We start from the raw sequence: 17,985 nt of genomic DNA on the forward strand, positions 1-17,985 counted from the left end.
TTAATGGTGCGAGGGCGGGACAAACCTGTCACTCACATGAGATCCACCAATAGCAAACCACAACCATCCAGTCAATGCGTGATGGACTAAATCAAGTCCCGCCGCACATTTTTTCCCCCCTCGTTTCACTCAGATATATCAATAATATCTCAATAGATAAGAAAAAAGACTATTGCAACTTCTGTTGCATGCCGATTTTAAAAATAAAGTTGCGTAATTTATATTCAGTGCATCATTTGAAAAACAAAATGATATTTAAACACCTTCCTCTGAATTGTTTATACATGTAGCTTCTTATTTTGGCTAACACATCTATATGCAACAATGTGCAACATTAATTTTATAGATAGACTATAAATGATCACTGTACATGAACTTCACCGAAACATATTAAACATGATCCAAATAAACAAATGCCTAAAGTAGCAAAAAACAACAAAAACTAAAACAGACTATAATACTTCTGTTTTTTGTTTTTTTGGACGTGGTACCACAGCAAAAGCATGTTTCTGTTTACATGTACCATGGTATTACAACAGTGCTTCTTTAAAAAAAATATATATATTTAAAAAAAGTACTACTATGTATTTTATGTCTGACACTGTTAAAAACACATTTTCAGTTACATCCATGCTAAAAATATCGTCTCTATCAAAGCACTCATGTACTCAAGAATTCAAACACTTTTGTTATGATTATACGCATTTTTAACATATAATATCATGAGAAATGTTCATTCAGAGTATATAATGAACAACATTTTACAATGTTTAACTGATCACATTATGCAAACCATGTCCATGAGTAGAGAAAATTGATAAAGAAAATGTTGTTGCGTTTAATAAAACAAAAAGAGTAAAGGTGCCACTTCACTTGTCTATCAATTTCATGTTTAATAATAATATTACATGTTTGAATTTGTCCATCTTAGTGCACCTTTGCATATGCAATGTAAATAATTTATAAAAAGCTTGTTGCTATTACAGAAATAACCTTCCATTTCTTTCCATATTGAGCAATAGACCTTGGCTAATGAATATTAATTAAGTTAAGCGATTGACTGGACGCTCATTGGCTGGACCATTAAAGGAAATGTATTAATATTCATAAGATAGATTTATCTCCGCCCAGTCAGCCATCTCGATCTGACAACCAAACGGATTGACTTCGTCCAGTTCTAACAAGTCTATTCCGCACCTCACACTGTTCTTATCATTTGTATATCGCCATGTTTGTACTTCCTCTCGGTCACAGGGACTTCCGCAGATGGACTGGCTTTTGTTGTGTAGTGACTGAAAGGGCGTGCGTTCATGCACGAGCTCTTCAATACGCACTCGTCAGGGAAAAAGGGAGTGTCGGCACATAAAGCAACCGCAACCATCCGTAAAGGTAAATACAGCACGTTTATGCACGTCTATGTTCTCTTTTATGTTGTTAATTAAACTAACCAGTTGCTATTTGTAGTTGAAGGCCCGGTTGTTCTGGTTCCAAATGGCGACAGTACGTGCAATTCTTTTCGTAAGGAGTCATATTGAATGAATCCTTGCAGTTGTGAACTAACCAGAGTTTCCTGCATGTAATGCACTGCAGTTTGCAAGAAGTTCACTTTTGCTGAGTTTGTAATGTTTTTGCGAAAACGTGAAAATCTGGGGGTAGTATGAATTGAGTGTACTGCATACTGGATACATTCTGTGAGGTGTATCACAATGCATATGTTTCATTTAAATAATCATCAAGCATAAAAAAAAAGTTTCTCTATCAAACAACCCCTTCCCAAACCCACGCCATTGGTTGAGGATGACTAGAGGGCTACTTCCGATTGTTCTGATTGGCTAACTGTCATTTATCTATATATTATTCTGTACTATTACCTTTAGCAACATAATTGCTTTTTGAACTGATAGAGGCAAGTACATTTACAAGTAGCCTAGGTGATTATGAATGGTTATATTGTGTTAATTTTATTTAATTTATTTATTTTGTGCATAGAGTCAAACATCCAAGTTGCTTTGAACATCCCTGACTTCCTACCTTGGTAAAGGTTGCAATTCCATACAATGAGTTGTGCGAATCAAGGCGATGCTGCAAAGTTTCTCAAGAGTTTTCTGGAGGAGTTTCCAAACCCACTTGGCCCTGAAGACCCTCTCCCCGTCAGTCCGCTTAGCCGCAAAGTCTCTCTGCAGGAGGTGAAGGGAGAGAGTCTGGATCTTGGCCTCCGCCTGCTCTCAGACAGGTTTGTTATGTGCATAATCTGAATGTCATCTAGGTCAGGGGTTTTCAATCTTTTAGATGCCATGGACACCCAACCTCATGCGAGGGACCCCAATCCTATAATTTAAAACGCAGCTAAATCCTTTCATGTATAAAGATGCCATTTATGCTGTGGAAAATGTATATTATAAATATGTGTAAAATATTGTTTGGGAATATGTAATTTCTGTTATGTTACATTAATTTTGTTATTTGTTATTTTGCTTTTTTTTATTTTAATTTTTTATACATTTTTATTTATTTATTAAATAAATATTTTAATCTTTATTTATTTAGTTAGTTAGATCTTATGTTTTATTTTTTATTATTTTACTAACTTTTCCACAATTTTTTTTTTAAACCTATTTATTTTGTTAGGTGTTCTGTTTTATTATTATTATTATTATTATTATTATTATTTATTTAATTTTTTTACAATGCTTTCCACAGACCCCCCAGCACTCCCTTGCAGGCCCCCTGAGGGTTCTCTAATTTTGTTTATTTGAATATTTTATTTTAATCATGTTTAATTATTTTAATAATTTGATTTATTTATTTAGATCTTCTGTTTTATTATGTATTTCTTTATTTTTACACAGTTTTTCTCTAAATGCCCCCTAGCACTCCCTTGTGGCCCCCTGATTGAAAACCCCTGATGTAGGTTTTTGCAGAAGAGAGAATGCATTTATATTTTCTGTTGGATGGCAGGCTCTTCTCTCAGCTATGAATACGGCTTTATATTTGTGTTTGCATGTACTGAATTTACTTCGTAATAAAAAAATAAAAACATGCACAGGAATGTTTAAAAGGCCCACAAGCAGGCCTGAAATGTTGCGCCACCTGTCCTCTTTAACCAGAGGAGCCTGTCATTCCTCTCATTCCTGTCATTCCTGTCTCTCTCTCCCACTTGCTTTCTCTCTGTAATTTGCAGACAGTATTTGTCCCAGATCAGCATGTTGCACTATGCACGAGCTGATTAAGAGATTTGGTGCTTTTTTTTCTTTTTCTTCCCAGTGTACTATCGGTGGCAATCCAAGCATTAAGTGAAAGCGTTGGTGCAGAAGTTTTAAAGTTTAAATTAACAATGGAGTTTTTGTTTAATCTCTTTCTGTATCCTTTTCCCTCTCTCTCCCCTGACGCATTTCTCAGGGCAGACTTCCTGTCTGTGGAATCACTATTGTTATACCCACTTCCTGACATTTAGACTTCATTTCCTCTTTGTCGGAAGCTGTGCCGAATGTAGATGTCTGCACGGTGCAGATTTGTCAGGTTTAACCCTTTTCGTGATATGATATAGGTCAGAGATGCATGACGTTACCGCATTTCTTGTCAAGTAGGACAAAAAGGAGTTTCTTTTCTCACATCTTATGTCATTAGATAACATCTCACGCCGCCAAATGCTTCTTGTGTTGTGTTATGAGTGGGTGGTCGGGCCATTTGCCAATTGTAGCTCAAGCTGGCAAAGTGCTAAATCTAATCTAAAAACAGAACAAATTCACTAGTGCAAGATGTGCTTTTTACTCCAGTTTGTGAGAATCCACAAGTATGATTTAGAGAGAAATGAACTTATCACAATATTATTCTTTTTTTTACATTTGTCAGTCAAATTTTTACTTTACCTAAACATGCTCTGACTGTGTACTCTACTATTCAAATGATTTTTGTTTTCTCCAAAGAATATATACTTTTATTCGGCAAGGATTAATTAAATTAAATTGATCAAAAGTGACCGTAAAGGAATTTCATAATGTTAAAAATGAATATATTCTATTTAAAATAAATGCTGTTCTTCTGAACTTTCTATTTATCAAAGAATCTTGAATTTTTATTTTTAATCATGGTTTCAACAAAAATATTAAGCAGCACAGCTTTTTTTCAACATTGATAATAATAAGAAATGTTTCTGGAGAAGCAAATCATCATATTAGGATGATTTCTGGAGGATCATGTGACACTGAAGACTGGAGTAATGATGCTGAACAATTAAGATTTGCCATCAGAGGAATAAATTACACTTTCAAATATTTAAATTGGATTCTGTTACTTCAAATTGTAATAATATTTCACAATATTACTGTCTTTTATTTTGATGAAATAAATTCAGCCTTGGTGAGCATGAGAGACTTTAAAATAAATAAATAAATAAAAATAGTTCCGACCTCAAACCTTTGAACGGTAATACAAGTTACTTGAGTGTGTGTGTTATTGTCACACTGGTGACATGAGATTATTATTTAATTTTTTTAAAGAAATGCCCCATCCTGGCTGGCTGCTGCGATGTGCAATGCTGCTGTCACTGAATTGCTTAAAGATGACCTTTCACCTCACCACTGCCCCAAAGATCTTGAACAGCAACCGGAGGATGAACAGGGAGTTGTTTGTGAGTGATTCATTTGATTTGATTCTTGTTCTTTTCTGTTTATGACATTTTGGGTTATTGTATTTTGTGTGTGTGATTTAATTAATATATATATACATGCATACATACATATACATATACATACATACATACATACAGTTGTGGTCATAATTAATGTAAATATACTCAAAAATGGCTGTAAAAAAATAAATCTGCATTGATTATCCTTTTGAGCTTTCATTAAAAAAATGCAAAAATCTAACCTTTCAGGCTTTCACGCTTAGGTATTTTAGCGCTGGAACGCTTTTATTATTTTAACACGGGTCCTAAAGCTCTTGCCTGATCATAACCCTTCTTTTCCCAGTGATATTCCTCTGACCTTTTCTCTTTTATAATGTCTCTCAGCCATCTCTCTTTCTACAGTCTTTCTTCAAATCAGAGTAATGAGAAGTGCCGTAAACTGAATCATACCTGTCGCACAATTGTCCGTGACTTCTCTTATAAAACAGCTTTTTTTTTGGTGTAAACTCTAAAAATAGATCAATCCAAAAAGAATGTTTAAGAGCAAACATGTTGAAGATTAGCCGATGGGCTGTCGATCCGTTAAATAATAAGCTATTTCCTCACAAAAGCGGTTGATTCAGCATAGTGAAGCCTCTCCTCCATTGACATCCATTAAAACATTTTTTTAGCTAGTGTTAGTTTTTTCAGTTTGCTGGCTTGCCTTCAAGTGGCTTTGCTTGGTCAACAAATTTTTTTTTTCCAGAAATCGCTTACTGCACCTGTAATGCTCTGAGGTGCTTGATCATCGCCCTCTAGTGTTCAAACAAAAGTAGTACATGAAGGTGCTGTTTTTACATTATGTTTGAAAACTTATCTCTCCTGGGTAAAGTTCATGCCTGTGTTGTTGACTCTTTACATTATTTCAGTCTGAATTTATGATTTCTAAACTTCTATTCAAACACTGTTGTATCATGATGAGTGTATGTGTCTGTGTGACCCTTTAGTGTTGCAGTCTGAGCCACTACAGCGCCTCTTTATAAATAAATTGAGAGAGGTGTGTGTGGCCTGGCAGAAACAGCTGCCCAGTCCTGGTTCTTCCTCTTCACTGACACACAGCTGCTCTGTTCACGCCATTCGAAACACTCGCAGGAAGATGGAGGATCGTCACATGATCTTGAAAGAGTTTAACCAGCTTCTGGGATTGAAGGTGAGGCTACCACATATTTCCTCAAGACTTGAATGAATGAAGGATTGGATTGGGTAGATCAGTTGTAGGGGTGCATGGGTAGATATTTAACCAAACATGTGCATACCATAATATACCATAACCAACCAATATGCATATTTCACTATTTTTTTTTATTTAATAAATAAAATGATAAAAATATTTAATAAAAATAAATGTATTTATTTAATTTGAATGGTAACTGAAATCTTAGTAAAGATAATCAACAATTGGATATATTGGCTGAAAGACAAATAAATAAATGAATAAATAAATAAATAGGAGAAACAGAAATTACATCCATAATAGTAGTAAAAAAAAAAAAGGACAAATAAGACATAAATTGTGGTAACAAAATAATGTTAGCTATTACAGTAATACAGCCTTTTTTGTAATTCAATAAACAATATAGTTGTACACTCACCTAAAGGATTATTAGGAACACCTGTTAAATTTCTCATTAATGCAATTATCTAATCAACCAATCACATAGCAGTTGCTTCAATGCATTTAGGGGTGTGGTCCTGGTCAAGACAATCTCCTGAACTCCAAACTGAATGTCAGAATGGGAAAGAAAGGTGATTTAAGCAATTTTGAGAGTGGCATGGCAGGGTTTCCGCGGAGTCATAAAAAGTCATAAAACGTCTTAAATTTAATAATCTGAATTTTAGGCCATAAAAAGTCATAAAAACGTCCGGATTTTCCATACAAGGTCATAAATTTCATTTAGCCACGTCTTAAATTGATATGCTCGTTCATTCGTTGGTTCTACCATTGCTTTTTCCCCCTGAAAATGCGCTGGCGGCATAATGTTAAATGCACAGGTTAAATGCGCCAAAAGCGGAACGCTCATTTGAAACGCGCGCCACACGAACCATTTACCCGCTCGGCTCCAAGTCCAAACGGCAGCGCAGCGCGAGCTCAATAGAACTGATGCGTTTACTCTGATCGTCTCGGTCACAAGATCCAGTGAGAAGTGCTTGAATTCAGCGAAGAACACACTGTCTCAGTGATTTAAACCAGTTTAAAGGCAGATTAAACAGCGCTGACCAACAGGAGAAACTCTGCACAACGATACAGTCTGAAGGCTTTTCCGTCTACAATCTCCCATCATTTATCATGGATTTACTGTAACGTTAGCCTAGTAATATTAACTGCACCATGTGGGATATACATATTGAATTTTATTATATTATTAGTGCTGATAATGTATTAAAGGACTAATGGAATATTTACAGTATTTAATAATGTATTTAGGCTACTGTTTTTCATACATTTCCTGAAGATATGTGCCATCAAAGTTAGGCAACACAAACCTGTTTCAAGACTTGGCCCCTATTAGCACATGCAGAAACTAAGTAATTATTTTCCCAATAAAGATATTTATTTTGTTAAGGACAAATGACAAATGTTTGAATGTCCTACCTCAGATTTGTGAAATGTTCACCTGTTTTAGCAAGTGTTTGTCATTATATTTTCTGACAATAAAGAGTAAAGTTAGTTTAAAACCACAATTAAAGCTCTGGTTTCTACAACTTTCACTTAGAAGTAACAGTCTGCCTTTAAACTTGAAAGAAATAAAGATTTGACATTTATCGTGATAATTATCGATATTGACTAATATAAAACAATTATCGTGATAATTGTTTTTGGCCATATTGCACAGCCCTAACTGAAATCTCCCGGTCTATCACAATGGGAAAGTGTACATTTAACGAGCCATGGCTCAAAGATGGTGTGTTTAGTAGTTGGCTCAAGCCTGTTGCAAATAATCAGTATCAAGCATATTGCACACTGGTTAAGAAGGCGTTGGAGCTGTCTTTAGGCATTTAAATAATACATCTTGTTACTTTCAATGAAAGTCAATTAAAAAAAAAAACTTTTGAAAGGAATTTTAATGATTTTTCGTAATTCGTGTAGGTCATAAATTTCAATCATAATGGTCATAAAAAGGTCTTAAAAAGTCTTAAATTTGACTGACCAAACCCTGCAGAAACCCTGCATGGTGGTTGGTGCCAGACGGGCCGGTCTGAGTCTTTCACAATCTGCTCAGTTACTGGGATTTTCACACACAACCATTTCTAGGGTTTACAAAGAATGGTGTGAAAAGGGAAAAACATCCAGTATGCGGCAATCCTGTGGGCGAAAATGCCTTGTCTGTTGAGACATTCAGATGGCAGAGTCAGAATTTGGCGCAAACAGAATGAGAACATGGATCCATCATGCCTTGTTACCACTGTGCAGGCTGGTGGTGGTGGTGTAATGGTGTGGGGGATGTTTTCTTGGCACACTTTAGGCCCCTTAGTGCCAATTGGGCATCGTTTAAATGCCACGGCCTACCTGAGCATTGTTTCTGACCATGTCCATCCCTTTATGACCACCATGTACCCATCCTCTGATGGCTACTTCCAGCAGGATAATGCACCATGTCACAAAGCTCGAATCATTTCAAATTGGTTTCTTGAACATGACAATGAGTTCACTGTAGTAAAATGGCCCCCACAGTCACCAGATCTGAACCCAATAGAGCATCAAAATGCTTCGTGCCCTGGATGTGCATCCCACAAATCTCCATCAACTGCAAGATGCTATCCTATCAATATGGGCCAACATTTCTAAAGAATGCTTTCAGCACCTTGTTGAATCAATGCCACGTAGAATTAAGGCAGTTCTGAAGGCGAAAGGGGGTCAAACACAATATTAGTATGGTGTTCCCAATAATCCTTTAGGTGAGTGTATATTTATTACTCAGCGGGTAGATTGGGTACCAGATCCCCTATCAGTTTTCCCCTAACTGTTTTCTGGTTATAGCTTTTTTGCAAGCTATCAACAGAATCCTCAGCAAGTATTTATCAGATTTGTATTGTAATTTAAAATTTGTACGATCAAAGTATAGAGTTGAGTTAAACTAAATTGAATGGGTACCTTGAATATACTCTCTAAACTAAATGGATTTCTTGCAAAGATTTCTGAACTTTAGAGGCATATGTCACTATATAGGATGCAAAATGCTGTATGTACTGTATATCCGAATATGCAGTATTCATAAGCTGAACAATACCGGGAGAATATTGGGAGTTAAAAAGTTTTCTATTTGGACTGATGTTTTGGGACATTTAAATTAAATAGAAAGGTGATAGTAAATGGAGTCAATTTTTATTTAAAGGGATAGTTCACCCAAAAATGAAAATTCGATCATTACTTACTCACCCTTGTTGTTCCAAACCTGTATAAATTTATATTTCGTGCTTAAAGGGTTAGTTCACCCAAAAATGAAAATTCTGTCAGTAATTACTCACCCTCATGTTGTTCCAACCCCGTAAGACCTTCATTCATCTTCGGAACAAAAATTAAGATATTTTTGATTAAATCTGAGAGCTGATCACTCCTCCATAGGCTTCTAAGACACTATAACTTGCTGGCCCAGAAAATGCATTAAAGAGATCGTTAATATAGTCCAAGTGACTACAGTGGCTCAATCTTAAGTTTATAAAGCGACGAGAATACTTTTTGTGCGAAAAAAAATAAAAATAAAATAACGACTTTATTCCACTATTCATTTCCTTCTCTCTGGGCCTCGAGTGAGTTCACGTAGTGTTTTAGCGCAGCGCGTCTGTGTTGTACGTCACACGTAGGCTCACTATTGGCCGACGCTGGTCATGTGTGTGACGTGCAAGGAAGAGAAGGAAATAAATAGTGGAATAAAATCGTTATTTTTGTGTTTTTTTGCGCACAAAAAGTATTCTCGTCGCTTTATAAACTTAAGATTGAGCCACTGGAGTCACTTGGACTATATTAACGATCTCTTTAATGCATTTTCTGGGCCAGCAAGTTATAGTGTCTTAGAAGCCTATGGAGGAGTGAGCCAGCTCTCAGATTTAATAAAAAATATCTTAATTTGTGTTCTGAAGATGACCGAAGGTCTTACGGGGTTGGAACAACATGAGGGTGAGTAATTACTGACAGCATTTTCATTTTTGGGTGAACTAACCCTTTAAGCACGAAAGAAGATATTTTGAAGAATGTTGGTTATCAAACAGTTGCTGGTCCCATTGACTTCCATACTAGAAAAAACAATTATGGAAGTCAGTGGGGACCAGAAACTGTTCGATTACCAACATTCTTCAAAATATCTTCTTTTATGTTCAGCATGAGATTAATCCTCTTTTAGATGATTAGGTTTGGAACAACTTGAGGGTGAGTGAATGATAACAGAATCTTCAAAATTGTGTCTGAAGAATGATTCTGATTTCCGTTTCTCTTCTATAGGATGGTGTAGATCGAGAGTATTACGCAGTGTTTGATGGACATGGAGGAGTGGATGCTGCCACATATGCTGCCACTCACCTGCATATCATCCTGAGCCAGCAGGAGGCGCTAAACAGCCATGCTGCCACAGCCTTCAAAAGCAGCTTCACACAAACAGATGACATGTTCAAGATCAAAGCCAAGAGAGAGGCAAGAACAACCAAAAGATGCTTGCATTTTTCTCATTTTTCTTGAAAATTATATTGTCAGCATATCAATTAGAGTGCTAGAAAAATGTATATACAGTTGTAATCAAAATTATTCAACCCCCATTGCAAATCAGGTTTATCGGCGAAATGTAAAAAAGGTTGAAATTTACAAATCAAACAAAAGTGACTGAAAACTTATTTTTAGACTTTTGAACCAGACTGTATGTGTAACGTATAAACGAATCACCACTTTTAAACATGCGCTACTAAAAACATTTAGTTAGCTGACATTTGTGTTGGGTTTCTTTAAAGTGTACACTTGTTTTGTTTTTTTTATCAGCCTACCTGCTTCTGAAAACACGGCACAATCAGTTTTAGCGGTTAGATTATCTTTCCCCTTACTTGTCAAGCTGGTGCATTCTGTGGAAATTCACGATGGAAAGAAATCTTTTCACACCTCTCCCACTTCTTAAGATGCAACCGTTATGTGTATCTAATGTTCCTACGTTGTAATAAATACAGATAAATATAGTCTCATGTTCCCCCCTGTGGTTAAATATATGGTAAGAAAACGGAGCAATCTTGCTGCAGTCTCTGTCTGCCTCCACAGGTACAGATATGAGTAAACGCTTTCTGTTTCACTGACACGGACTGTGGAAGTAAACAAGAATTCGTTTTACTGTTAATAATTGACATGCACTTGACAGTTTATATGGGCCAGTCAATACCACTTAATTCAACAAGTAATTATACATTTTTTATGAAAATGTTTAATTTTTGAAAGCCTTAAATTATACCAAATTAGGTGTCATGAAATGGTAAAAACTTAGTAGGTTTGTAGAGTAGTAAATGAAAATAGTAAAATAATTATTTGGACCCATACATTTATTTATTTATTTATTTAGTTGCATTGTGAAATTATTGACCTGTAAATTAAGCAATTAATTCTTGTCAATATTTTTTTTAGTTTTATGAAATAAAAATATTAAATTCTACAAATTATTTTATTAAATTATATTTAATTAAATTCATTCAGTGCAGTTAATTTTGAATAAAATATCACAATAAAATGAATTATGCGCTAATTATTTTATTTACATTTTAATGGAAAACTAAATTTGTTATTTCATTTTAGTGCAGTTCATTTTGAACATAATAGCACAATTTAAAAAATATTAAATATAAATGGGTTCTTTTTTTTAACCATTAATATTTTTCATTGTGAAAATATTTACATGACAATTAAGCACCCGCTACGAAAAATATATTGTAAAAATGTTCATTTATTATTTTATTACTTTTATCAATTCTATTAAATTCATTATTTAATTTAGTGCGGTTAATTTTGAACATAATAGCACAATAAAAATTTATTGTGATTTATTTGCTAAATATTGTAATTAGATTTAAGTTTTAATCGATTGACAGCACTAGCATTTGTAAATGGTGACAGTATTTGCTTTTACTAAATTCAGTTTATGCTGATTTAAAAATACATTTTATCTCAGTACTGTATTTTACTGTATTACAGTAATGAGAATCATAATTATTAAAAAATAATAAAAATGTGGCTCACTCTCAGTGACCAAAGGATGGCAAACTAAACATTGCTTTGTTTGTGTCTCCTTCAGCGTCTGCGCAGCGGCAGCACCGGTGTGGCTGTTTTACTGACCTCTGATCAGCTCACTGTCTCCTGGCTGGGCGACTCTCAAGCTATGCTGGTTCGACAGGGAGAACCAGTGACCCTAATGGACCCGCACAAACCGGAGAGAGAGGTACGAGACACTACAAGCCACTGCTGACCAATAGAGACTGAACCACTGGGCCGTATCAGATGCTCATCTGTTCTCTGTGAGCAGCTGAAATGTGAGACAGAGGAACTGACTGCTGACATGCTGAATCAATATTAGCGCTGTATGCTGCATACTTACTACAGCGACTGAATGCCAAAAGCACCAGAACGGTCTTTAGAGAGGCAGTGATTGACTTCAAATCCTTGTTTCTGAACATATTTTGCATGCAAAATAAGTATATAATTAGTTCTACAAAAGATTAAAGGGTTAGTTCACCCAAAAATGAAAATTCTGTCAGTAATTACTCACCCTCATGTTGTTCCAACCCCGTAAGACCTTCGTTCATCTTCGGAACACAAATTAAGATATTTTTGATTAAATCTGAGAGCTGGACACTCCTCCATAGGCTTTTAAGTGATTGAAACTTGCTGGCCCAGAAAAGTTATTAAAGAGATCGTTAATATAGTCCAAGTGACTACAGTGGCTCAAGCTTAAGTTTATCAAGCGACGAGAATACTTTTTGTGCGCAAAAACAAACAAAAATAACGACTTTATTCCACTATTCATTTCCTTCTCTCTGGGCCTCGTAGTGTTTAAGCGTAGCGCGTCTGTGTTGCACGTCACCACGCATCACACACATGACAAGCGTCGACCAATAGTGAGCCTACGTGGTGACGTGTAACAGACGCGCAGCGCAAAAACACTACGTAAACTCACTCGAGGCCCAGAGAGAAGGAAATGAATAGTGGAATAAAGTCGTTATTTTTGTTTGTTTTTGCGCACAAAAAAGTATTCTCGTCGCTTTATAAACTTAAGATTGAGCCACTGGAGTCACTTGGACTATATTAACGATCTCTTTAATAACTTTTCTGGGCCAGCAAGTTTCAATCACTTAAAAGCCTATGGAGGAGTGATCAGCTCTCAGATTTAATAAAAAATATCTTAATTTGTGTTCCGAAGATGAACGAAGGTCTTACGGGGTTGGAACAACATGAGGGTGAGTAATTACTGACAGAATTTTCATTTTTGGGTGAACTATCCCTTTAAGAGATTTGTAATCAGGTAAATACAGAGGTTTGCTTGTCCTACTTCACTATAGTATGTATAAGCTCCAGTATGTTGACTGTTTGTGCTTCTGTGCAGGATGAGAAGAAAAGGATTGAGGATCTGGGTGGATGCATCGCTTTCATGGGTTGTTGGCGGGTAAATGGTACCTACGCCGTTTCCAGAGCAATAGGTGAATGTCTTAGCCTTAAAACAACAGCAAACCAAAAAAAAACATTTGGATATTTCACACAGAATGTGTTTTTGCTTTCCATTCCACTGCACTAGTTTCAATGTAAACGCATCTTTAACTTGAGCATCTTTAACCGCTGTGCTTACATCTCGCGTCTTTTCTTTTCTTTTTTCTCTCTCGTTCCACTTACCTGCATCTTGCTTATTTAACAGTGTGAATCGCTCCTTAAGTGGTCACAAGTATGGCTGGCCGATATATTGAATATTCGCAAGATATTAAAAAATTCCAAAATGTGAATGTTTCGGTGATTTTAATGTGCTTTTTATTTGTTAAGTAATAAGATGGACGCTTTAATAGTGTCTCTGATTTACATTTCAGTAGCAGAAAAGGAGACTTCATTTCAGTGTATCAATACAAAACTCAGATTCAGTAATTGCTCAAATATGTTCACGGAAATTATCTTTTCATTTACTAAAATGTATTGATAAAATATATGTAGGTAAATATTGCTGATTATTAACATGCTGTGGGAAACAATTTTAATCTATTATAAAAAATTTAAAATAATTATATATAATAATAAATAAAAGTAATTAAGTAGTTCAGGGCAAATACATTAATATCAGGATAAAAAATATTAAGATATATATTATTTTAGATTTATTTTATATTGTATTGTAAAATGTAATTTATTCCTGTGATGCAAAGCTGAGTATTCAGCATCATTACTCCAGTCTTCAGTGTCACATGATCCTTCAGAAATCATCCTAATTTGATGATCTGCTGCTCAAGAGACATTTCTGATTATTATTATTAATGTTAAAAACAGTTTGTCCTGCTTAATTATTTTCTGGAAACTGATATCATTTTTTTTCAGGATTCAATAGAACAACATTTATTTGAAATATAAATATTTTGTAACATTATAAATATCTTTACTGTAACTTTTGATTAATAATTTTTTTTAAAGTCAGACTGATCCCAAATCTGAACGATAGTGTACAGTATATGTTATATAATGTATATTTTTAGCTGTATTTCCCAGCTCTATTTATAGCTAAATTGATTAATTTGCTGCTATTGTAAAATGTTTTTTTTATTTTTTTATAGTAATGTAGTACTTATTTATAGTAATAGTATTTATAAATATGTTTTTCTTATCCTCAAAAGGTGATTTTGATCAGAAGCCGTACGTCTCTAATGAAGCTGACAGCTCATCGGTCCATCTGAACGGGGATGAAGACTACGTCCTCCTTGCCTGTGACGGCTTCTTTGACGTGATTCGGCCTGGGGACGTCCCGGGGCTGGTCCTGGAAGCTCTGAGGGAGGGCAGAGGCTCGGGGGAGGACGTGGCCCAAAGTCTGGTGGCCCAGGCCAAAGCTGCTGGATCCAGTGATAACATCACAGTTCTTCTGGTGTTCCTGAAGGAGCCGCAGCAACTGTTGACCCGCGAGACGAGCTCGAGAACGGAGGAAGGAGGAGCTACGGCTGCAGCCACGGTCATCTGAAAGGGGAAGAAATGATACATGATAGAAGCTGATGGTCTTTACACCATCTCGAATGATGTGAGTTGTTGAATTTGAAAAGAATACGCGATTGTTGAGGTCATCCAAAACGAGTCCATTCATGCATTCAGAAGAAAGCACTGAACGTCAGTGAAAGGCGTTTCCTCGTTTTTTCAAGAATGTCTGATCCTTGGTCATTTATTAACTCTCTTTGTTGCTAAGTCTGAACTTGCCTTCATTTTTGTTTCCCTTTTTTAACTATTTGCCTATTTGCTTATATTTACATTTACTGGTGCTTAATATCTCAAACTATGTAAAACCTTTGCGACATGTAAAGAAAATGCGATCAGATCATTAGTTTGTTGGTTGCGCTCCATATTTGATACGACTGTTACAACAGAGAGAAAACTAATGTGAATTAGTTTGTCTTAACAGATACAGTATTGCATTGCGTTTCGGACCACATCGGCTTCGATAATGAAATAATCGCCCGTAAGGCCTTCAGCTCTTGACAGCAGATGTACTTATCCAGTGTTGTAGGTGGTTAGTATTTTTAAAACTGTTATTTATTTGAAAAAATATATATTTATGGCTGTACTGTACTGTGTAAACACGCTCTTTCATGTGCCAAAAATGTATTTTACGAGTCTGACTTTGCCAAGATCGTCTCTCGGTTGCTGAAAGCTACTGCAGTTTTTTTCTAAATGTACAGTAAACTTTTATTTATTCATCTCATTTCCTTATATGTTTTGTTGCAGTGCCTTCTTTCCCTAAATATCAGTGTTAATACTGGTGTGTGTTGTATTATCACAGCCAGACTTTGCAAACCACACGTCCTGCATGCTGCAAGTCGTCTCACATTACAGCCACTCAATATTTTGAAAGCCTCGTGATGAGTAGCTGATATAGTAGCACAGTCACTATAATGTGATAAGGCCAAGAATATCGCTATCCTAACGTAGACCATATGAGGAAGGTGAAGACAGAGTGATATGTTGATTTGGTGTTTGTATGGGGAAAATGTCTTGTTTGTCCCTAGTAGGTTCAGTCCTATGCATTCGATATTTGAATAAAAAAAGACTGCTTGAGATTACCTTACAATGCACGTTATTCAGCATATTAAAAAATTTCCAAAATGTATAGTGGCATCCTGAAGTCTGAGACCACAATGAAAATCTGGGATTTAAAATATTTACACTACAATTATCATTTTTTTAAAGAAGTCTCTCATACTCACAAAAGATGCTTTTGTTTGATCAAAAATACAATAAACCAGTAATATTGTGAAATATTACAATTTAAAAAGAAAAATCTATTGTAATATATTTTAAAATGTAATTTATTCATGTGATGGCAAAGCTGAAATTTCAGCATCATTAATATATTTGTGGAAACTTTTTTTTACATGTTAAAAGAACGCTATTTATTTGAAATTAGATTTTTTTTTGTACGATTGTAAAAGTCTTGACTGATGCTTTTGATAAATTTAATGCATCCTTGCTAAATAAAAAAAAAAAAATTTTTTAACTAAGATAGTTCAATATGAAAAAGCATTTTCGCTAGTGGTCTCAGACTTTAGGACTTCACTATATTTTGTAAATATGGTGTTAATTCCCCTATATTGACAAACAAAGGAATTGCTCTTTCAGTTTAGATATGGGATGGTAATTCTGTAATATGTATTTTTCTGTTTTGTTTTCCCCTTTGTATCAGTTTTGTAATTGTCAATGACTGTAAAAGCCAAAAATCTATGCATATAATCAGCACGGTGTTCATTAGGAAATGGGATGCGCCATCGATGGGGAATTTTGTAACATCACAGTGGTTAATTTGGCTATTGTTTTGCCATATTTAAATGCGCAGTGCCTTGTTTCTGCTCAAAATGTCATCGTTCTGTCATCATTTACTCAGCCTAATGTTGGTCTAAACCTGTATCACTGTCTTTTTTTGTGTGTGTGTCTCACAGAAGATATTTTGAAAAATGTTGTTTTGGACCCTATTGACTTTCATTGCATGGGCAGTTAAAACATTCTTCATAATATCTAGTCAATGATGTACTGTAAATGATGTCAGAATTTTCATTTTGAACTATTGCTTTTACATTCACAGTAGTGCCAAATGAAATTGTTCATTCAAAATGTGCATTGATCTTAACCTCTAATGCATTTGTTGTACTTAGTAGTATTAATGTTGTATTTTTGAAGGGTTTGAGCACTGAACTAGGCTTACATGTGTTGTTGTCTAGTAAAAAGAAAAGATAAAGAAATCTTGAACGTATGCATCAGTAGATTTTGTGCTGATGTGCAATTTTATACAGACTTTTTGCCTGCATTTTTTTTCACAGGACATTTTGTAATTGTTGCTGTTTGTATTAACTAAAAAGTGACCATGTACGTGATAAAGTGCCTTATCTCAATGTACTTTTTCAGAATCAGCTTTTAATCGTTTTTGTACAGTCAACTTAACTGATAAACCTAAGGGATCAGACTCTTTTTGGACCTAACTTTGTCTCCTTACTGGCTAATGTTGTGTACAAGTAACGTTTCGTTAAGTTTTATACTGGATAAAATCATACCAATTCCACACTGAGTATACAGTACTACAGTGAATCGTGTAACTAAATGTTCTCGCATGGGGTAATGTTGATGTCTGCGACTTATTTTATGTCTGTTAAAACATAATAGCTGAATGTGCAGTCCTGTGGCGTTTCCCTGCAATTCTGGGAAGCATCTCTTAAGCATCTTTTCATGGACTTGGAACCAATGATACAAACATTGGGCTTTAATCTCATATAATGTGAATAAAGTACTTTTCACATATGTTTGGTGTCTGAATTTTTTTTCAACATTTTCTTCTGTGACTGCACTAGTGGTTTACACACTTGACAGTTTTAGTTTAGCTGTGTCTAGTGTGGTTGGCACAAGTTAACCCACTCAACTATAGTTTACCATGATCTCCTTTCACAGGAGCTTACAGTCTCACGAGAAAACTTGATAGACTGATTTAAGATTTGCAGATATAGCAAATTTAGTACACAGAGAAATGTACAAGCATGATTGTACAGTCACAACAAAATGGCTATATATATATATATATATATATATATATATACACACATACATATGTATACACACAATACAACAAAGTTACAAATAA

At 35.1% G+C, this 17,985-nt stretch overlaps 1 protein-coding gene across 1 annotated transcript; it reads left to right on the plus strand.

Annotated features, from left to right (window-relative positions):
• The first annotated feature begins 1,232 nt into the window (after nucleotides 1–1,232).
• ppm1f (protein phosphatase, Mg2+/Mn2+ dependent, 1F) lies at nucleotides 1,233–17,648 on the plus strand. The gene is made up of 8 exons (XM_082169300.1): nucleotides 1,233–1,389; nucleotides 1,990–2,233; nucleotides 4,500–4,630; nucleotides 5,617–5,819; nucleotides 10,107–10,295; nucleotides 11,926–12,069; nucleotides 13,231–13,324; nucleotides 14,495–17,648. The coding sequence occupies exons 2-8, from the start codon at nucleotides 2,058–2,060 to the stop codon at nucleotides 14,830–14,832; spliced, it is 1,275 nt and encodes a 424-aa protein (XP_082025426.1). The 5' UTR covers nucleotides 1,233–1,389; nucleotides 1,990–2,057; the 3' UTR covers nucleotides 14,833–17,648.
• Nucleotides 17,649–17,985: the final 337 nt, after the last annotated feature.

Source organism: Leuciscus leuciscus (assembly GCF_965113295.1).
Source record: "Leuciscus leuciscus genome assembly, chromosome: 5".
Classification (NCBI taxonomy): domain Eukaryota; kingdom Metazoa; phylum Chordata; class Actinopteri; order Cypriniformes; family Leuciscidae; genus Leuciscus; species Leuciscus leuciscus.